General features: G+C 38.4%; 1 protein-coding gene and 2 pseudogenes across 3 annotated transcripts; all 3 read right to left on the reverse strand.

The window, feature by feature from the left end:
- Positions 1-366: 366 nt before the first annotated feature.
- LOC306663197 (olfactory receptor 14C36-like) lies at positions 367-22,326 on the reverse strand (the record flags this gene model as incomplete). Its single annotated transcript, XM_079143603.1, has 2 exons — positions 367-442; positions 21,448-22,326. The coding sequence occupies 2 exons, from the start codon at positions 22,324-22,326 to the stop codon at positions 386-388; spliced, it is 936 nt and encodes a 311-aa protein (XP_078999729.1). The 3' UTR covers positions 367-385.
- On the reverse strand, positions 1,839-2,693 carry LOC306663365 (olfactory receptor 14C36-like; annotated as a pseudogene). The gene has a single exon. The product of its transcript is annotated as an olfactory receptor 14C36-like (transcript).
- On the reverse strand, positions 10,121-11,003 carry LOC306663366 (olfactory receptor 14C36-like; annotated as a pseudogene). Its single transcript has one exon. The product of its transcript is annotated as an olfactory receptor 14C36-like (transcript).
- Positions 22,327-23,114: the final 788 nt, after the last annotated feature.

Consider the following 23,114-nt stretch of genomic DNA (forward strand, 5'->3'; position numbering starts at 1 on the left):
CTTATATTAATATTTCCTTTTTTTATATCCTTTTCTACCAGGACTTTCAATATAAAACCCAAGTTAGATGTCCAAATACATGCATCAAAAGACAACTTTCAATAGAACTGGTGTTTGAAATTGAATTTATTTCAAACTTTATCCATTAAATTTAAATTTAATATACCTGGCCACCTTAACTCTAAAAAGCACATGAGTTAGAATTCAGTCAGCTACAGTGGTGGAGGACATGAATGTCATGTGGAATTCAACTGGGATTCTCTGAAGATCCTTCTGCTCTAGCAGGGAACATTGCAATGGTGAGAATAAGAAAACATGGGAAACAGCTTGTGGATGAAGATTGCTTGCTGGTTGCATCTTGTTAAGCAAGTCAAGTCCTCCTGCATCACCCAACACCTGGGTGCTCAATGGTTCCTCTTGAAAGTATTCCTGTGTCTGAAAACTTTAAGAAATGCCATTATGAATTATTCTCATATATTTAAGCTTTTTAATTTTCCTAGGTAATAAATGCACTCTTGAGTTTCTCCACTTATTTTGTATTATTGTTCTGGTGAGCAACATTGTTTTTCAGAATTTGGAATTTATTTCATTGAGTGAGGTATTGCATTGAACAATTTTTTTCTAATTTTTGCTATATAAGTACTCCTAGGTAACTTGATGTTGAGCATATGTCAGTTATAATTAATGATTAACATAGTATATGCTAAAGTGTTTGAAGACAAATATCTTGTGGGGGATGATGAGCTATTACAAATCATGTTCATGGTCACACACCTGCATCCCAGTGGCTCAGGAGTCTGAGGTATGAAGATCTTAGGTTTGAAGCCAGCCTCAGAAACTTAAGGAAGTCCTAAGCAACTTAGCAAGACCCTGTTTTCTGTGATAAAACAGAAAAGGGGCTGTGGGTTCACACTGGTTTCCATTCCTGCTGTAAACAACAGGAACAAAATAACCTGCCACAGGTATAGAGAGGGGTTTACTGTGGGAACTCCAGTAAACAGAGAGAAATGGTGGAGTTGACGTGGGTCCAACTCCCAGGCCAGACAATTAGATTCTTTCATAATGATCAGACATGACTCATTAACATACTCACTACAGAAGTAAGATGTATGTGAGGAAAACCCTCTGAAAGATAACATGCAACTCAGCCCATAGATACATTCCCACCACGGGTTCTCTCATGGACATAACAAAAGATTGACAGCCATCAAATGTGCGGGGGGAGCCAGGGTGCTCTTCCCCAGTGGATGGATTTGAGGGTTGTGTCGGGATATGAGGGTTGAAAGCTTTGGTTTCTGCTTTTTTCATGGACAAGGAGGTTCTTTCTTTTTCATGTTGCAGGTGGGAAAAACCATTACTATGATTCTGTCATCATTTTGCTTATAAATTCTTTAGAAGTTGAGATTTATATGATTTTAAAATAATTAAACTGACAATTATGTATCACAGTGCTCACAAATCTGTTTGACATTTCTCTGGGTAAGAGCAGATAATATGACTCTATGTTATCACCATGTTTTATTTGTAAAGATTTCCTCTGTGACAGTTTTGTATACAGGTATGATGAAGTATTCAATATATTAATACTATGGATAGCTTTCAATATATATAAACACAGATGATTTTAGAATAGATAGTGAATTTATATTTGAAATTTGATAAAGTTACACATTTAATGAAGGATACATGAAATGCTATGGTAAATCACAAAATTATTGTTCAGCTTCTCATAAGGTACCATTAGAGTAGGCAGTGTAATGTGTAAAGCCCACATAAGAAGAGCTCTTGATCTTATTTAACTCCACTCAGTGCAAGGAGTATAATGCTGAAATGCATCTTTATCCTTTCCCTGAGAACACCTGTCTTTGTATTACTCTCCTCACAGCTTCCTTTACCTGTTTGTTACTGAGACTGTAGATGAGAGAATTCAATAAGGGAGGAACCATGGTGTAAAAGGCAGAGAGAAGCATGTCCTGGAGTGTGTCAGAGGTTGCTGAAGGCCTCGTGTACACACCTGTGCCAGAACTGAGGAAGATGGACACCAGGAGGATGTGAGGGGTGCAGGTGGAGAAGGCTTTGCCTGGGGCTCTGGAGGGAAATTTCAGCACAGTAGAAAATATGCAAATATATGACATGCCAATTAAGAAAAAACAACCACCCCAAACCACCACAGCAGAGAGGAGATTAAGGACCATGATGCTGGTGGTGTCATAGCAAGAGAGCCTCACAGAGAGAGGACATCACAAAAGAACTGATGGACCATGTTTGACTGGCAGAAGGACAGCCAGAATGTGATCACAGTGTGCACACCTGCATATACCAGGTCACTGAGCAGGGAAGCCAGAGTCATGTGGACACATAACTGAGGGTTCATGATAATGGGGTACTGAAGGGGCTGGCAAATGGTCACATAGGTGTCCCAGGCCATGATGGAGAGAAAAAGAAGTTCAATACATTCACAAAATATGACCAAGAAGATCTGGGCTGCACAGCCAGCCACTGAAATGGTCCTGTTGCCAGTGAGAGAATTGGCACAGGCATTGGGGACAGTGATGGAAATGAAGCACATGTCCAAGATGGACAGGTTCCTGAGGAAGAAGTACATGGGTGTGTGCAGGTTCTGGTCAGTAGGTGACAGTGCCAATGAGCAGGTTCCCTAACAAGGTCCTCTGGTAGCTCACTGTGATCACCATGAAATAGAGGACTCATATTCCAGTCATCAGGAGAGCCCAGGAGGAGGAATTCCGTTACCATGGTGGAATTGGCCATCTTCTGGAAATTTTTTTTACTGGGAAGATAAAGAGATAAGAGAGAGTAAGTGAAGCATGATTAATGCAATTACTTTTCATTTTTATGTCCAATGTATTTGCTTGAATTTGCAGTTACTTTCCCTGCAGAGGAAGGGTCACTCCTGGTTTTCTGAGTTTTTAATCAGTTCTAAGAAGAGTTCACCTCCCAGGGCAGATGTTTATGCCTGCAGCCCTTGACCCTGGGAGTGGCCTGCAGGGCTTGTCCTCAGCTCCTCCATCATGCCTCCCATGACCTCCTGAGAGTCCCATGCAGAGCACTTGCAGGGGTTACTCACCCCCTCTCTTGCATGGCCACCTGTGTGAGAGTGCATTCTTCACTGCTCTGTAATTCAGTTAACATCATTCTCTTCCATGAATCAGAACTGACAAGAATGTTTTAGCACTCTCTCCAGTGTTAAAAATGTTTTTACTCAGTGTTTTTGCCCCATGACATTTGATTCTTTTTTATCTAAGAATATTTTCCTTGTTCTTCTTGACACCTTCCATTATATTCTCAATAGCATCATATTCTTTTAAAGGCATGTTAACTCTATACTCTAAAAGTAAGATAAGTTCATAGTTATAACACTTACGATGCAGCTCAGACCAGCTCAGTCCCAAGTCACCTACCTCATGGTTACCTCTGCCCTCTGCAAACCTAGGTCCTCCTCAGCACTTTGCTGCAGTGGGCGGGTGTCCGAGGTGGATGGGAGGCGTCAGCACGGTGGAGAAACAGCACAGAGACACCAAGTTTTCTGAGACTGAGTCTGAATCTTTGTTGTTCACAGAGTCTTTTTGTATGTTTTTTCTTTGGTATTGATTACATCATTTCATGGTTCATACAAGGAAATGTTAAGTAAAAAATTTTCAAGAGTATAATTAATGATCTTTTTCAATAAACATGTTTTTACTGTATGATAGCTTAAAAAGAAAAACAGCTCCCAGCAAGGTAGAGGGCACCATGCTTCATTTAGTTTTAATTTCCCTGAAAGAATATGTCATTAAGTTTCTCTAAAAATTACTCCTTCCAAGAACTCTTATGTTGGTTATTAACAGTGGAATGTTTTTTGTTATTACTAACAGAGAATAGAGGAATCAGCTTATAGTTAATATTTATTCTATTTCATGTACTCAGTGATGGACAAAAACTCTAACTAGACATAGAAAGAATACAAATTGTACATATTATTAACCTATTTATTTATTAAGTGGGAAAAAATATCCTCAAACTTAATCATAAACACTAAGAAAGCAATGAAGACCAAACACCACATCAAAGCTCAGAGGAATACATTCTTGTATATAATGTTTTAGAGAATTTTGTATAGTAAAAGAAATCATGGACTCCTTACAAATTTGAGCAAATCATAATTGCTTATTCATGATTTTATCAAAGTATGAACATTAAGCTTTATTGTATGTATTTTGTGTCCCAACACCATTAAATCTCCCCAGTATTTTCTATAATCTGGATCTAAGGATATATTGATTATTAATTTTAAAAGTAACTGCACATGGAGACATGCCACACCTACGCCCTCAAGAGGGAGGATGTCATAGCTTTCCATTAATTAAATAAGCATTGCCATAAGGTGTTTTAAGTGTAGGAACTCTTTTTTCTTTATTTCTACAGTTCCTGTTAATCATTCCTGATGGGGTTGGAGTTTTTTGCCTACATGCTTCAGGTCATCTGAGAGTCATCAACAGGGGATCGCAGCTAGAATCTGTTTTTGTATTTTCTCATAGCATTCTTGGTTACTCAGAGTTTCATTGTAAAAAACTAAATCTGAAATCACTGTTCTAATAGAAGTCTGGATTTTATGTTTTAACCCTGGTTCTGTCAAGACCCCTGTTTTCAGGGAAAACACATAAAATATTAATAGTAAATCTACACATATTAAGCAAGCAAGGAAGGAAAGCCTGCAACGCGAATTCCCAACATGATCAGACTTTGCAAACATGTTTAATACTCAGTGGAATCCTTATCAAGCACTGAGGGGAATTGCAGGAGGCGTAACACCTTGCCTTGTTAATCACACTCTTCCTTTGAAGAGTGAGCTTCCTTTTTTTTTAAATTGTAAACAAATGGATACATGTTGTTTCTCTGTTTATACATGGAGTAAAGGCATACCATTTGTGTAATCATAAATTTACATAGAATAATGCTGTTTGATTTATTCTATTTTTTCCTTCCCCTGACCACTCCCACCCCTCTTTTCCCTCTATACAGTCCTTCCTTCCTCCATTCTTGCCACCATCCTTAACCCTAACCCTAAACCTAACGCTAACCCTAATGCTAACCCCTCCCACCCCCCATTATATGTCATCATCCGATTATCTTTTGAGCCTGTCTGGGCCTTCTGGAGATGTGTGTCTCCCATGGTCAGGGGTGGGTGGCCATACACAGGCAAGTTGCTTTTAATTTCACAGTCATGACAAAGTCCAAGGGGTCCCCTCCTGTCTTCCTGTCATCTGTGTCTGGTCTTCTTCTCAGCTCCTTCCTGACACAGACCTGAAGCTCTCTCATGAGTGACCTACTCTTCAGAGATGACAGATACTCCTTTTCCTACTAGACCAAATGATTACAATGTGCTGCTCTTGAAAGGAGGCACCTTTTCCCCTGAAAAATTACTCATAATCTCTAATTCATTCTTTGACTTTTGTATTTTGTTTAAAAATTGATGTCTTATACTATATTGCAGTTAATATGTGTGTTTATCATCCCCACAACACTGTGCACAACTATGAATTTTTGGTCATGCGATATTCGTCATTTTACATGTTTAGTAGCAATTACCTGACTTTCTGCAGAATAATTAATAAATAAAAATATTGTAACATTATTGATTAACTACTAATGTGGACTGACTTTATTCCACTAATTTACAAATGAATATCCTCCCAATAGGCTTTGGGCCTTCTTCTATCCTGTACATATACAATACACACTGGTGTGAAATGGTAAAAGCAGATGCTCCCCTCTACCCCATGCCTTTACAGGGTCTGATCTAAAGCAGTAATCAGTCAAAAATCATTACTGATGACACAAATTTGGCCACTGCTATTCCAGATGTTTGGTTTAGGGAAAAAAGAAAATTATTGACATTTTACAAATTTGATTACTCTAGAGGAAAAAAGTATAATATACTATATAAGAATATATATATATATATATATATATATATATATATATAAAATTCAGCTACTGATGAGCATTGAGATGAATCAGTGTGAACACTGGCCTGCTTCTCACTCTTGCTGTGAATTGCAGGAGTATTCCAGGAAACGTTGTCTTCTTCTTTTTAACTTTGTGTGAAATCAATGATGGAAAGCAGAACATGTGTTTAAAATCCAGGAGGTGCATTGAATCATAGACATTTCCCCCATCTTTGAACTTTATATATCACCTACTTTGTGTTTATTTCTCCAACAGAACTTAGTAAATTCCCTCCTAGGTAGTTTGAGTTTTATGAACATAATTGCCTTCCTCCTTATTTATGTGATTTAATTGTAATTTTAGAAATTTTCTGAATTTGACTTTGTCTCTTCTTTCTTCAGTCTCAGAGGAGATCTGGGATCATGGAGCACTGATCCATCCTCATGTGTAACGTGAAAAACAAGAATAGGAGCCACCCCCTAATTTCTACAGAGCATCAGTCAATAGGCTTCAAATGTATCATTTCTTCAGGAAGATAGAATTAAAAACAAAAACATGCTTTCATTCAGATATCTGCACCTCAATAATTTTAGTGTGACTCAGAAGTGTATTAATATTTAAGGGCAGATAAATGCCTATCAAAAAACTCCCTTCTACAAAACATTAGATAAAGATAAAATAAAATAAAATAAAATAAAAGTCAGGGGGAAAGAAAGGCAGGGAAATGCTTCTGAGGAGAGGCTAGCAGGCCTTAATGCTAGGAACATGAAGACAGCATGCCCAGGAATGCCTCTAAAAGTGGGGAAAGCTAGGAGTTTCACTTGTATTTCTCCAGATAGTGCTTAAAATAAGGACATGAATGATAAATAGGTCATTTACAAACAGGTAAGGATAATTTGGGTTGCAAGGCACAGGGAACTATAATTTTCTAAACTACATTTTCCCACTTTTAAAATTATTAATTACTATTATTGATAAATCTTTGACAGATATTGAGGTTATATTTCTAGTTTCTGAAATTTATAATATGCTTCCAGAATTTTATAATTTCATTTGTTGTATGGTTACTACTGGACAGAGACTTCCTCATATTCACACCACATATAGTGGTAGTAAAAAATGTAAAATTAGTTGAAAAAGAGAACAAAAATTTTATCAATACAACAAGATGAGGTGGATGAATTCAAAGTGCATCCATGAAAATTGTATACAACTTTGAATGTTTCTTTTTTCCTACAGTAATTGATACATTTTAAGGTTTAATATTTATATAAATACTTTGATATTTACCTACCTATTGTCTATCAGGTATTTTCCATGTTATACTTTTTGCTTTAAAATGAATGTATTTATTTGCCTTCTCTGGAATTTCTGTGTAGACTATTCTATGCATTTTCTGAATATATTATAAGTAAGTTAAAAAAATAATTTTAAACCAACCAGAAGCCACCTGAGGAACTCTCACACACTTTATTTGCATACACCCTGAAGATGTCCCCCTAGGTCCCTGTGTTCCTATTGCAAACTTGGTAATCATAGAAAATAGCATTATGCAGTTTTAAGGACCCTCTGGACTTGCTGTGTTCTTCACAGAACTAACACATTTTTTGTTCCCGGGCTATCTGACCCTTGGATGAGATTACAATTTGCTGAACAGAATTAAACTGAGGCTCATATGTGTTTGGACTCTAACTGCCAAGTACTCACTCCTAAATGCTTCCTGATCTCCACGTAGGAGCAGAACAGAGTCTCTCTTTGGCTTCTCCCATCAACTGTGTCTGTACCACAGTGGATCTGTCCAGTCAGCACAGTGCCACGTGGGATGTGGAGAGCTCAGTCACCTCTGCTTTACGTTAACCTGTTGCTTTTTGAGTGCAGTAGGACCCCAGGAGCATAGAGATAAGCCTGTAGAGAGAGCAGGGGACCTGAGCACAGCACAAGATTGTAGCATCTCCAGAGCCCAGGGGAGAGGATCTGGCCATGTGCCAGCATGGGCAATGGAAGACACAGGGGAACTCCTGTGCTGGGCATCACCCTAAGGTGTAACTGAGAAACTATGATCCTGAGGAGAGACTGATGGTGCTCACTGTGTATTCCCATCTCTGCACTCCTCCTCAGTGTGAGTTATGAGTGTTTATGGGGACCACTTAACATTAAGGGAGATGAGAAACTCTCAGTCACTCACAAACCTGTGAGAATCCTCTAACACTATCTGTAGTTCAGCAGCAACATTTCTTATCTTACCATTGAGATGGAATTCAGAATGTTTGGAGAGAAATAAGTTGTATGAGATGATAGATTTTTACAAGTCAGGCTTGGTGGCACATGCCTGCAATCCCAGTGCATCAGGAGTTAAGGCAGTAGGATGGGAGGTTTGAAGCCAGTATCAGCAACAGAGTGAGGCCTTAAGCAACTTAGCAAGACGCTGTCTCTCTAGTAAACAGAACAAAGGCTGGGAATGCCCCTCTCTGTTCAGTTGCTGTTTAAGAAAACCAAACAAACAAAAAACAAATGACTGCCTCAAGATTTAGGGAACAAGTACAGATATGTATTTCCATTATAAATTCCAGTAAACAGAGTAATTTAAGAGTTGACATGGGTCAGACACTGAGGTCAGACAACTGGAGTTCATCTTTTCCTAATTATCCGTCATGACATATTAGCATAGATATTACAGAATTTAGATGAGTGGGATGTAAACCATCCTTAAGCCAACCTGCAACTCAGTATCTGTTTGTTCAACCACCCTGGGTAACTCATGGGCATAATAAAAGACTGGCAGCCCTCACAGCCAAGGAAGTCAGGGTGGTCTTAAGTATGAATTTTTATTGACATTATGGTATAGTAACAATGGCTCTGTGTTTATTTCATGGAAATGGGTATTTTTTTTCATGATCCAATGGAGAGAAATATTCTATGATTTTATATATGTTTTTGGTTATGATTTCTTTAAGATATGATATTTTAATATTTTAAAAGTAGTTACTTGACAAAATTGTGTCAATTATGCTGTACTTAAATGTTTGACAATGCTCTGAATAAGAACATGTTATGTGAGTGTAACTAATCTCCAGATTTGACTGGTAAAGTTTTCCTATATGACCATATTTGAATATAGGTACTGCAAAATATTCAATGAATCTCCAATATATGTAACATTAAAGGATTTCAACAAATATATTGAATTATATTTACTCATTTAAAGATAAATTGATTGCTGAGGAGATAGCTCAGTTGGTAAAGTGCTTGCCTTACAAGAACAATGCCCTGGGTTTGATTCCCAGTACTACAAAAAAAAAAAAAAAAAAAAGATGAATGGAGTCAGGCACGGTGATGCACACCTGTAATCCCAGTGACTTGGAAGACTGAGGCAAAAGGATCTCGAGTTCAAAACCGACCTCAGTAACAGTGATGCATAAGTAATTAGTGAGATCCTGTCTCTAAATAAAATGAAAAATAGGAGTAGGCCTGTGGCTCAGTGGACAGGTGTCCATGAGTTCAATTCCTGGTACTCTACACACCAAAATGATGCATTGAATATATTACACATTTCATGAAGAATCCATGGAAATATTATGGTAATCCCACAAATTTTTTTTTTTTACTGCAAAACACAAATTCTAAAAAGATGATGTTTAAGTCAGCTATTTTGCTGATGTGACTGAAAGATCTGACCAGAAATATATTAGAGGAGGAACATTAATTTGGGGTCTCAGTTTCAGAGGTCTTAATCCACAGAAGGCTCTCTCCATTCCTCGGGGCTCGAGGTGAGGCTGAACACCATTGTGGAAGAGGGTGGTGGAGGGCAGGGGCTGACATCACGGTGATCAGAAAGCAGAGCGTCTCCACTGGCCAGATACAAATATATATCACAGAGTCACATCCCCATTCTCACCTCCTCCAGCCACACCTTTCCACTCCAGTTCCCACTCAGTTATTTCCCTAGAGGAATAAATCACTGTTGGGTTGAGGATCTTACAACCCAATAGTTTCTCCTCTGAACCTTCTTGTATTGTCTCACATGTGGGCATCTGGGGGACTCCACATTCCCAAGCCAAAACAGGTGATAATGTGTAGGCAGTGTGACTTGTGAAACCCTGATATGAAGAACATGGTATCCAACTGTGAACATCAATCAGTAAAATTAGGGCAATGCTGAAATTCATCTTTTCCATTACCCTGAGAACAACTGAATTTGTATTACTCTCCTCACAGCTTCCTTTCCCTGTTTGTTCCTGAGACTGTAGATGAGAGGATTCAAGAAGGGAGGAACCATGGTTTAAGAGGCAGAGAGAATCAATTCCTGGAGTGTCAGAGGTTGGTAAAGGCCTCAGGTACACACACGTGATGAATTTGAGGAAGATGGACACTCCAAGGATGTGAGGGGTGCAGGTGGAAAAGGCCTTCCCTGGGGCTCTGTTGGGAGATTTCAGCACAGTAGAAAATATGCCAATATATGATATGGCAATAAAAATGAAGTAAGCACCACAGCAGACACAAGAATAAGGACCTTGTTAATGGTGGTGTCAGAGCAGGAGAGCCTCAGCAGAGAGGGGACATCACAGAAGAACTCATGGACCATGTTTGACTGGCAGAAGGACAGCTGGAATGTGTTCCCAGAGTGCACACCTGCATACACCAGGCCACTGAGCAGGGAAGCCAGGGTCATGCGGATACAAAACTGAGGGTTCATGATGATGGGATACTGGAGGGGCTGGCAGATGGCCACATAGTGGTCCCAGGCCCTGATGATGAGAAACAGCATCTCCACAAATGCAAAATAAAGGACGAAGAAGATCTGAGTTGCATAACCAGCCACTGAAATGGCCCTGTTGACAGTGAGAGAGTTGACACAGGCACATATACCTGCCCAAGATGGACAGCTTCCTGAGGAAGAAGTACATGGGTGTGTGCAGGTTCTAGTCAGCAGTGGGGACATCAATGATGAGCAGGTTCTCTAACAAGGTACCCAAGTAGGTCAGGTTGAATACTGTGAAATAGAGGAAACTCATATTCCAGCCATCAGGAGAGCCCAGGAGGAGAAATTCAGTTACCATTGTGAAACTGGCCATTTACAGATTATTCTGGTTGACTGGGAAGATAAAGAGATAATAGGAAGGAAAAACCTGATTAATACAATTACTCTACATATTCATGTCCAAAGTGTTTTCCTGCAAAGAAAAGTTCACTTCTGGTTTTCTCATATGTTTAATCATTTTTTTTTTTTTTTTATCACAGTGCACCCTCCTTGTGTAGGTGTGAAGATCTGCAGTCCATGGTCTGGGTGTGACCTGCAGGGCCTGTCCTAAGCTCTTCCATCATGACTCCCTTGACCTCCTGAGATTTTCATGCAGACCACTTGCAGGGCTTGCTCTTCTCCTCTCCTGCAGTGCCATTGCTCTGAAGGTGCATTTTCAATGCTCTGTAATTTAGTTAACATCATTCTCTTCCATGAACTACAACTGAGAACATTATTTACCACTCTATCCAGTGGTAATACTGTTATTTCCTCAGTGTTTTTACTCCATGAAGTTGGATTTCTTTTTACGTAAGACAATTTGCATTTGTCTCATTGACACTTTCCATTTACTTCCATTCTTCTCAATGATATCATGATCATTCAAAACACTCAATTCAGTGTATTGTTCTGCACAACTGTACAATTTCCAACTTCATCTTGTTTTATTACTTCAAATAATTTTATTACTTCAAATGACCCATTGATCCATTACACAACATTGTCCATATTATCTCTAACTGCAGTCACTAGAAAACACTAAATATGTTCTGTATCTTTGAATTTCCATATTTGTGAATATCATATGAATAAAATTATTCAGTGTATGATCTGTATTCTAACTGAAGTTAGCCTAATTTAACTGAAATTGATCCATCTTATAGCATGTACCATTATTTCATTACTTAAGGATGAATCACATTCCATTAAGTGTATATGCCAGAAATATTTTCATCAACATGTGCTTTGGAGAACAATTTTTTTTCATTCTGCTCATATAAAGCAATTGATTTATTGGTTATCATATCTTTTGCCATCTTTGGCATTTCTGATAAACACTTAACACTCTTTAAGATTATGTTGAATAATTGTATCTGACCAGTTTGCATTGTTGTAAAAAAAATACTGGATCAAAAACAAAGCAACCCAGGGCAGTGGTGCATACCTGTAATCCCAGTGATTTGGGAGGTTGAGTCAGGAGGATCCTGACTTCAAAATCAGTCTCAGCAAGAGCAAACAACTAAGCTACTCAGTGAGATGATGTCTCTAAGTAAAATACAAAATAGGGCTGGGGATGTGGCTTAGTGGTTGAGAGGCCCTGAGTTCAATTGCTGGTACTAAGAAAAACAAACATCAAACAACAACAAAAAACCACATCCCAAACAAAAAATCAACTCAGATCAAGGAAAGCACACTTTGGCTCACAGGTTCTGAGTTTTAGTCCTGTGTCTTCTGCCAAGTCCACATCTTTCTGACCATGGTGTGGGCACATTGAGGAAGGACCCAGCAGAGGAAAGCTGCTCAGGAAGTGACTGCCAGGCAGCAAAGACAGGGAAGGGAAAGAGAATGCAAGGAAGATGGCTGCTTCCAGGGCTTGACCCCACTGGCCACCTCCTCCAGCAATGCCCCCACATGCAGAAAGCTGCCACCTGGTCAATTCATTCTAACCAGGATGGACTGGTTAGGTTGCTTCTCTCAAAATCCAATCATTTTACCTTGGAAAATTCCTGCCCGAATGGAAGAACTTTGGGGAGACATCTCACACCTCATTCCCAACATTTCAACACCAGACCTCCAAACTCATGTCCATGTACTAATGCAAAAGATTTTAGCCCATATACAAGGGTCACTAGTCTGAACAATTTCAACATTGCTTCAAAGTGCAAGTCCAAAATCTCACCTGAAACTGAAGGTAAACACTTGGCTGCTAGTCCCTGTATACATCAAAAGCAAGTTACTTACAGACAATATCCACTGTCATGGGGTCATCCTTCCCATAGCAAAAGGGAGCAGTAGGGTCATTGAAAACATGGCATGAGCCTGCGGAAATGCAAAGCCCAGCTGAGAAAATACATCACTCAACTCCACCTGTAATTCCTCACAGAGCATCTAGGACCCTTGACTGTGAGGTGTTATTTTCAAAGGGTTGACAATTTATGCCTTTTTGACCTCACCAGTTGCAGAACACAGGAGCTGTCTTTTATGTTGGCTTTCTCTGCAGCCAGCAGTTTGCCCTGGGCGAAGTCCATGCTACGTGCACCCATTAATTCCTGGGGATTCCATTCCAACTTTGGCTTTATCCTCCCTGCTTCACATATCACCATGTCAGGGGCAGCCTGCTGGTCCTCAGACCCTGCTACAGTTTGCCTGGTCATCCAGGCCTTTCTTTGAAGTGACAGTGGAAGCCTTCATGACCACTTAACTTGAACATCCTGCATTTCATCAGAGTCAGCATCACAATAGATGTAGCCAAAATCAGCTTCCATCTCACACCATAGTTGGGTCCCTAAAATTCCTGCCATGGTGGTTGTCTGCCTAGTTGAGCATGATAAAATAATTTCTTGCATCCCCTTTGCATGCAGGGTGGCCCATGACACTTCTCAAGCGAATTTTCCCTATTACATCCTTAAGTATGCCATGGCTATGGTCTTGCACATTCCTTAGATGCCCTCCAGCTCTTTCATAATGTTTCTGTGTGAAATCCTTAGCATCTTTTTAAGTGCTGCCATCCTTTAAGAAATACACCTTCTTTGACCCCAGTTACTTGCTGCTGTGATAAATAACCTGACCAGCAAAGCTGTAGAGAAGGGAAAGTTTATTTTTGGGTTCATGGTTTCAGATGCCTTAGTTCATAAAAGGATGACTCCATTTCTTGGGTTTTAAGGTGAGGCTGAACATCAAGGTGGAAGAGTGTAGAAAAGGGAAACAACTCACCTTGCTATTAAGAAGCAGAGTGAGTCCACATGCCAGATACAAATGTATACATCAAGACCATGCCCCAGTTCCCACCTTCTCCAGACACATCCTACCATTTTAGTTACCACTTAGTTAATCCCTGTCAGGGGAATAATTCACTGATGGATTAAGACTTTTTCATCCCAATCATTTCTCCTCTGAATCCTCTTACATTATCTCACATGTAAGCTTTTGGGGCACCTCACATTCAAACCATACCAGATCTCTTTCAAATTGTGGTACATTCTGTTTTTAACTCTACTAATATAAACAACTGCTTTTTTTTTTTTTAACAATGCTATATATCTATGATGCTGATACAAACATTCTGAAAATGTATTAGACTTGGAAAATTCTGTTTTTTCTGACCTTAAATTGTCAGTCATGAATATTAACTTAAAACATTCTATAGAAAAAGTTACTATATATCCTCTTGGTTGCTAAACTTCCATCAAATTTCTAACCATGGGCTACTCTAAGACCTTTATTTTCTGCAGTTTTCATTCTACAAAACTCCCAAAAAGCATAATCACAAAAAGACTCCAAAATTATTCTTAAATATAGTTTCTTTAAAAGGATAGACCTAGTATTTCAGAAGAGCTCTCTTTCCAATAGATATCTTTCACATGATTGAAATTACTATAAAATATCTTTCTTTGATTATAACTAATACAGAAAGCAAATGTTTTTGCTATATTCTACTGAAATTCCATACCACACTCACACACCTACAGAGTTTTGCATTATATGACACAAGATGATAGATATCATGAAGTTCTTGTACCAATATTTAATTTCTTCATATCCTTTGCTACCAGGACTTTTGATACAATATATCATAAAACACACATTAAGAATGCAACAGCTTTTATCAAGTGGGATGCTTCTCAACAGAACTGGTATTTGGTTTTGAGTTCTAATCCATCCCACTTACTGATTCTTAATTTTACTTCTTGCACTTTGGGAGTTTTGTTAAGAAATTCTGGTCCTAAGCCAACATGATTAATTGGGCTTAACTTCTGGATGAAGTCAAACTAAAAAGCTGCTTCCTAGTAAAGGAATCAATCAATAACATGAAAAGAGAGCCTACAGAATGAGAGCAATATTTAGTGCATGCACCACAGAGAGAGCACTAATTTCAAGGATATATAAAAAAATGAAAAAAAAACTTAACAAAAAATCGAATAGTGCAATCAATGAATGGATTAAAGAACTAAATAGATACTCCACAGAAGAAATACAATTGATCAACAAATACATGAAAATAATGTTCAACATCTGTTGTGATTAGAGAAATGCCAATCAAAACCACTCTAAGATATCATCTCATTCCAGTCAGAATGTCAATAATCAAGAATATAAGCAATAATAAGTGCTGTGAAGATGTGGTTAAAGGGTACATTCATACATTGCTGATGGAGATGCAAATTGCCAAAACCACTATGGAAAGCAGTATGGAGATTCCTCTGAGAATTTGGACTGAACCCACCATTTGACCTAGGTATGCCACTCCTCAATTTATACCAAAGCACCTGAAATCAGCATACTACAGTACGTGTCACAGCCACATGAATGTTAAACGCATCTCAATTAACAATGCCCAAATTATGGAACCAACCTAGATATCCTTCAACAAATGAAAAAACAAAACTGTGATATATATATATACACACACATACACAATGGAAATTTGCTCAGCCAGGAGGAAGAATGAAATTCTGGCATTTGCAGGTCAATGAATGGAGTTAAGTAATGTCATGCTAATCAAAATGAACCAATTTCCCAAAAAAAAAAAAAAAAAAAAAAATGCTGAATGTTTTCTCCGTTGTGCAGATTCTCATCCATAATGGTGGGAGGGCTAAGGAAAAATGTAGGAACTTTGGATTTGGCAGAGAGGAGAGATGGAGAAGAGCTGGTGTGGTGTGGGAAGGATAGTGGAATGAGACAGATGTTATTAACCTATAAACACATATGCTTGCATAACCAATGTGATTCTGCATCATGCACAGCCAGAGGAATGAGAAGGTGTGCTCCATTTATGTACATCTAGTCAAAATGCAATCTGCTGTCATGAAAAGTAATATAACAAGTAAAATCTTACCATCATTCTCTCATTCCCCACCCCCACCCCATTATATATCATTCTTCACTTATCAGGGGAAACATTGGGCTTGGCTTATTTCACTCAGCATGATATTCCCCAGTTCCATCCAAAAAAGTTGGTGTTCATAATTTAATTCTTTCTAATGTTATGCATTAAATCTAACATTAATTTGTTGGGGGCTGTGCCATGTTGACCGCGCCAGAATGGCGCCTGATCACATCGGCAGTGAGGAGGTTAATTGACATAAGCACACTCAGGTGATTTATCGTCCACGCACACAGTGTATGCGCATGTGTTCTCAAGCACTCCTAATTGTGCCTGCTCTGACATCTAGCGTCTGGCCTAATCTTTGTGTAAGAGGCGTGGCCCTGCTCTCCGCCTCCTGGAGGTGATATAAGCATAGGCAGAGCGAGACAGCGCAGCAGCCAGAAGAAAGGAAGCACACGGCAGCAGCTAGTAGGGACACACAGAGCAGCAGCTAGTAGAAGAGAACACACAGCAGCAGCTAGCAGGAATAGGGCGAGAAGAAAGAAAGGAACACGGCGGCAGCTAGTAGAAAGAAGCGGCATAAGACAGATAGCAGAGCGGAGAACTGAGACCCAACAGTAAAGCACCTTAGGTAGATGCACCCTTAGTTCACAGGATGCAGGATGCACCTGTAAGAGGCAGCAGAAAACTAAGAAGACATAGATATCTCTGAAAGCAAAGTCTCTCCCTCCCTCCCTCCCTCCCTCTCTCTCTCTCTCTCCCTCTCTCTCTCTCTCCCTCCCTCTCTCTCCCTCCCCCTCTCTCTCTCTCCTCTCAAAGCAGGTAAATCTCATTTCCTCTATCCTCTATAAACAAACAAGAAAGCAGTGTACTAAAGAGAAAGATAGAAGTAGCTCAGTTTCCAGTCCACCACCCATAAGACCCGTGCAAATTGTTGCTGCAGGCGGTGACAAATATCCGTGGATTTGGTACCTCAAAGAGCCAGTGACATTAATTTACCTAACTACCTTACATCACGTGAAACTTACAATATCACTCAATAGGATTCAGTAAGCTATAGTTTAGAGAAAATGTGGGTAAATGTGGAATTCACCTCAGTTTCCCTAAGGGACTTTGTGCTCTAACATGAAACATTGGAACAGTGAGAACCAGAAGTCATGGCACAGTCAAGGGTGTGTGGCAATATTTTATTTCAGAGAGAAGGTGTTGTAAAGTTATCTGCGGGTGGGGAATTCTCTGAGAGAAAGAAGAAAGCATGAGTACTGGAATGAGACTAATACAATATGAATGTTACAGCATCTGGAACATGTCAATGAATATCATGATAAGAAACCAGTAAATTTTTTTTATGAGGTGGTTGTAAGAATTAAAAAGCTGTCCCCATGACAAGGTTGGTGATGACATGCCTGATTTGTGAATATAAATCTTTAAGAATATTAGTTACACTGTCAGAGGTTATAGGAAATGTAAACACAAAACTTAGTTTTTTTAATGTCATAGATACTCCTATAAGATGTTATTCAGATATCTAATGTCATTTGATTTTTTAAAATACCTTTTTATAGGCTCCTCCATGTTTGGAAGAGTTCCCTTTACTTTTGTCCCTTAGGGCTAGATAATCACACTAGCAACCACAGATTAAATCTGTCTATGTAGGAGGTTAGGAATTTGTTTTTAACTTTAGTGTTCAGGTTTTGCTTTTAAACATCAAGCAGGCCACTTTCACCAGTCTTAAAGTAGGAGTACTGGGTTTTTACTTTAATGGCTATCACTTTGCAATATTTACCTCTACCATTTAATTAGGGTCAGTAGGAGTAATGGAAGTTAGCCCTATGTCCTGTAAATTCTATAGGTGATGGCCTAGTATCTTAAATTAACTCGGGTTGTTCTATTGAAAGTTGTAAATTGTAAGGCACTAATAGACAACAGTTATAAAGTTTACAAGGAAAGTAGAAAATTAAATTAACAAGAGTGAAAATACATTTATTTCATATAGTAGCTATGAACCAAGAAACATAATTTTTATAATCTCAAATCTTTATTTCAGACTTTAGTTTGAAGAACACCAGCTTATTAAAGTGTTTTTACTAAACCTTATATTTTAGAAGATTAATATACTTGGAAGATATGGAATATCTAGTATAGACAGAAGCCTTCAATAGCACCACAATCACACTCATGTCCTTCAATTAATCAAGTTTAGCTTTTGAAGAAAAATTCAGGATCTGTAGTGTAATGTAGCATTCAAAACTACCAATTGTTGTACAAACAGAGTGGTACAGATCCTAATTTCTTTACGGCCAGAATTTCTAAATAAAAAAACTTAACAGACATGAGAAATTATTGTGATAGAGAAGAGCACATTAATATTTTGAGAAATCCTTGTTACTTCAACACATAGAAGATTAAACTTTGATTTATATCAGTGCATTAATATTTGACCTTGGGAAGAACCCTTAAGTAACATCAACTAATTGTGTTAATTAAATATAACCAATAAAGTTGCACACAAACTTTTTGAGATTCACTCTCCACAAACTTTCTCTAATTTACCAACATGTTTTGCAATTTTTACTTTGTCACATGGAAGACTTTCACATCCAGTATCATTACATTTTTCATTAAATTTTCATATATGTATGGGGAGGGGAGGTACCAGGGATTGAATTCCAGGGCACTCAACCACTGAGCAATTTCCTCAGTAATATTTTGTATTTTATTTAGAGACAGGGTCTCACTGAATTGCTTAGCACCTTACTTTTGGGGGGGCTGACTTTGAATTCAAGATCCATCTGCCTCAGCTTCCAGAGCCACTGGGATTACTGGCATGTGCCAGAGCACATTGCTTAACATATATTTTTTTTACCTAGAACTTTCTTATATCTCTTTCCTAGATGTTGTCACCTGTTTAAGTTTACAGTTTGAAACAATCTTATATTAAATTTTTGAATTTTGAGAAATGACTCTACTTTAGTAGCAAAATACTTTGTTTTTATAGAGTCTTGAATGAAGCACAAGTATTTTTATACTCTTTGTATGTAGAATTACATTTGATAGAATTTTTTCTTTGCATATTCTTGTTTTTAGTGAAGTCAGAGGAACATTTTCAACTTATACTTTATGAAAACACATTTAATGTATTTTCTTCTGGAATTTATGAAGTCAAGAGTACTTGATTTTATATTTTGTGATTGATTTTTAATACTTTAACTTTGTAAATCAATCAGATACTTTTTTATTTTTAAACAAAAACATTTATAATGATTGATTTCATCTGTTAAATCTAATTTACTTGTTTCTAAAAGTAAAAATTCAGGATATCAGACAATTGTAGTTAACAATATTAGCCATCACTTTCCTGTTGAAGAAAAATCTGAGAAACAATGGATATTATATTTTAGATATTATATTGAGACCATTATGTGACCACCTAGAAAAAATTGAGTTAGTAATTTTAAATATATCTTACTTTCACTTATTTACTTAAATTAAAACTGTTTTTAAAATCATGTGAACAAAAAGATATTTAAATCCATTTTTATTTAAATCTTAATTTATGAGCACTCATCTCTATGTCAATTTTGAGACCATGTACAGGATATATGGATGCAGGCACATGTGTAGCCACAACACTAAAACACACAGGTGTGCACACATACTTAACTCAGACAGGAAACAAAGATTTTATATCTTTTTGTAGGTAGATCTCCACAGGTGGGAGGCAACACTACAAATAGTATTAAAGCCTCTATTAAATATAAGCCACTAGGAATCAGAAAAGAGCCTATCTGACTTTTACATCATGACTTAAATGCAGGACAGGCCTGTGCAGGTGGAAATACCAGGTGCAAAGCCACTGTGGACACCTGAATGAAAGGCTCAGGGGACCACTGGCCCTTGATGGCTGTCAGAGTTATTTCAACACCACCATGTCTATGCACCTTTAGGATTTTGTTAAAGGAAGTTTTCTAGTGTATTTGAGAGTCAAACCTTGAAAAATTGATCTCTGAACATAGAGCTGAAAAATTCTATAGTTAGATAAAATAAGACTAATCAGAAGAATATCAATTTAGGCATAAAGGATGAAATGTGAATTTATTATAAAACCATAAGCTTAAATATATAGAATTTTTTTCAAAACAGGAGTTCTAAAGATACTACAGTCATAATTACTCTAGTAAAGGAAGCATGCAGAATCTGTTTATCAGATGAGAGTGTACCTTTTTTAAAAGTTTTTTTTTGTTATTTTTAGTTATATATATGACAGGAGAATGGATTTTGACATAGTGTACATGCGTGGAGTATCACTTTGTATTTCTGTATTGTACATGCTATGGAGTTACATTGGTCATGTATTCACATAAACATAGGAAGGTTATATCTGATTTATTCCACTGTACATTTTTATTTCCATTAGCACTCCCTATCTTTGTTCTCTTTTTGTGTAATCCAATGAAATATACCAGTTGTCTGTAAAGTTAGTGGGAAACAGATGAAAGGAAGGCTAGTGTAAACCAAACTATCTTGATCTTTGTTATGTGTAGTAACACAATTAGTGAAATCACAATTAGTACATTGCATAAAATATCAATAATTGTCCATTTCTGAGATATTCATATTTCTTGTTAATAATACAGAATTTTCAATTTCAAACCAGCACCAGCAATATAGGAGGCCCCTTAGAAACATAGCAAGATCTTCACTCTAAGTAAAACACAAAAGGCCTGGGGATCTGCCCTTGGGTTAAATCCCTGGAAAAATAACAATCAAAACACCCAACAAATACAACAACAACAAAAAAAACACCACCACCACCAAAAACAGCAAAAGGTTGTCACAAGGCTTTAGGAAACAAGGACATATAGATGTTTACTTTATGAACTCCAGTAAATTGAGGGATATTAAAAGTTGAACTGAGTAAGACATTGAGGCCAGACAATTACAGTCCATTTTTCCATAATTATAATCCATTACATGTTAGGATACACATCAGAGAATAAAGATATATGGGAAGAAAACTGCCCAAATACTGTCCTGCAAATCAGCCTTGGGGATTGATCCCTGACACTGAGCAATTCATGACCATCAAAAAACAGAGGCAGCCAATATTGGCCCAGGAATGGGGGTGCTCTTCCCCAGTGGATGTATTTGACTCTCAGGACACAGGTTCTCTATTTCTTCCATGGACAAGGAGAGCTTTCTTATTTTATGGATTATCTTACAGAAATATTACTGTGATTCACTCTACATTTTTGGTTATAACTTCTTTGGGATTTGATTTTTATATATTTTAGTAGAAATTAAATTGACTCATATAAAGAGGATTGCATTACATTATGAATCTCAATCAGGGAAATTAGGAAAATGCTGAAATGTATCTTTCTCATTTCCTCGAGAACATCTGTCTTTGTATTACTCTCCTCACAGCTTCCTTTACCTGTTTGTTCCTGAGACTATAGATGAGAGGATTCAAGAAGGGAGGAACCATGGTGTAAAAGGCAGAGAGAAGCATGTCCTGGAGTGTGTCAGAGGATGCTGAAGGCCTCAGGTACACACCTGTGCCAGAACTGAGGAAGATGGACACCACGAGGATGTGAGGGGTGCAGGTGGAGAAGGCTTTGCCTGGGGCTTTGTTGGGAACTTTCAGCACAGTTGAAAATATGCGAATATATGACATGATTATTATACCAAAGGAGCCACCACCAACTATTATAGCAGAGACAAGTAGAAGGATCATGTTGTTGGTGGTGTCAGAGCAGGAGAGCCTCAGCAGAGAGGGGACATCACAGAAGAACTGATGGACCACGTTTGACTGGCAGAAGGACAGCTGGAATGTGTTCCCAGTGTGCACACCTGCATACACCAGGCCACTGAGCAGGGAAGCCAGGGTCATGCAGACACAAAACTGAGGGTTCATGATGATGGGGTACTGGAGGGGCTGGCAGATGGCCACATAGCGGTCCCAGGCCATGATGGAGAGAAAAAGAAGTTCATCACATCCACAAAAAATGACCAAGAAGATCTGGGTTGCACAGCCAGCCACTGAAATGACCCTGTTTCCAGTGAGATAGTTGACACAGGCATTGGGGACAGTGATGGAAATGAAGCACATGTCCAAGATGGACAGGTTCCTGAGGAAGAAGTACATGGGTGTGTGCAGGTTGTGGTCAGCAGTGGTGACAGTGACGATCAGAAGATTCCCTAACAAGGTACCTAGGTATGTCAGTGGAAATACTGTGAAATAGAGGAAACTCATATTCCAGCCATCAGGAGAACCCAGGAGGAGAAATTCAGTTACCATGGTGGAATTGGCCATTTATAGAAAATTCTGGTTGTCTAGGAAGATAAAGAGGTAAGAGAGAGGAAGCAAAGCATGATTAATGCAAATACTTTACATATTCATGCCCAATGTATTTGCTTGCATTTTGCAGTTACTTTCCCTGCAGAGGAAAGGTCACTCTTGGTTTCCTGATTTTTTAATTGTTTCTAAGCAGAGTGTACCTCTCAGTGCAGGTGTGGAGGTCTGCATCCCAGGGTCTGCGTGTGCCCTGCAGGGCTTGTCCTCAGCTCCCCCATCATGCCTTCCTTGACCTCCTAAGACTCTCATGCAGGGCACTTACAGAAGTTACTCACATCCTCTCCTGCAAGGTCACTTGTCTGACAGTGTGTTCTTTAATGATTCATAAAATAGTCACCCTCATTCTCTTCCATAAATTCAGTTCAACCCCATTTTGCCATTGTATAAAAATAAAAATTATAACTAATAATTTGAATTGCAATGTTTAATTTATGTAGGAATCTATCTATATAGTTGGAGTATTTATCACCATGAACAGGAATAAATCTTACTCATGAGGAAACCATCTACGTAATTCAAACTTTCCCATTCCAGGCCCACAAGTCCAGAACTGTGGTAATCTGAGGTCACCTGACTTTACGTGGTCTCCCCTCAGTTCCCCACTGTCCCTGCTGATCCCCAGGACCTGGGTGGTGCTGTCTCATGGCCACACATCCTCAGCCAGGCCAGTTGCAGCCCCCACTGGGGCTCTGTTTTCTTCTCCTACTGATTTGTGTAAGGTGTTTAAAGCCACGAGGTTCCAGGAC

This window comes from Sciurus vulgaris (assembly GCF_902686455.1).
Source record: "Sciurus vulgaris genome assembly, chromosome: 6".
Taxonomy (NCBI): domain Eukaryota; kingdom Metazoa; phylum Chordata; class Mammalia; order Rodentia; family Sciuridae; genus Sciurus; species Sciurus vulgaris.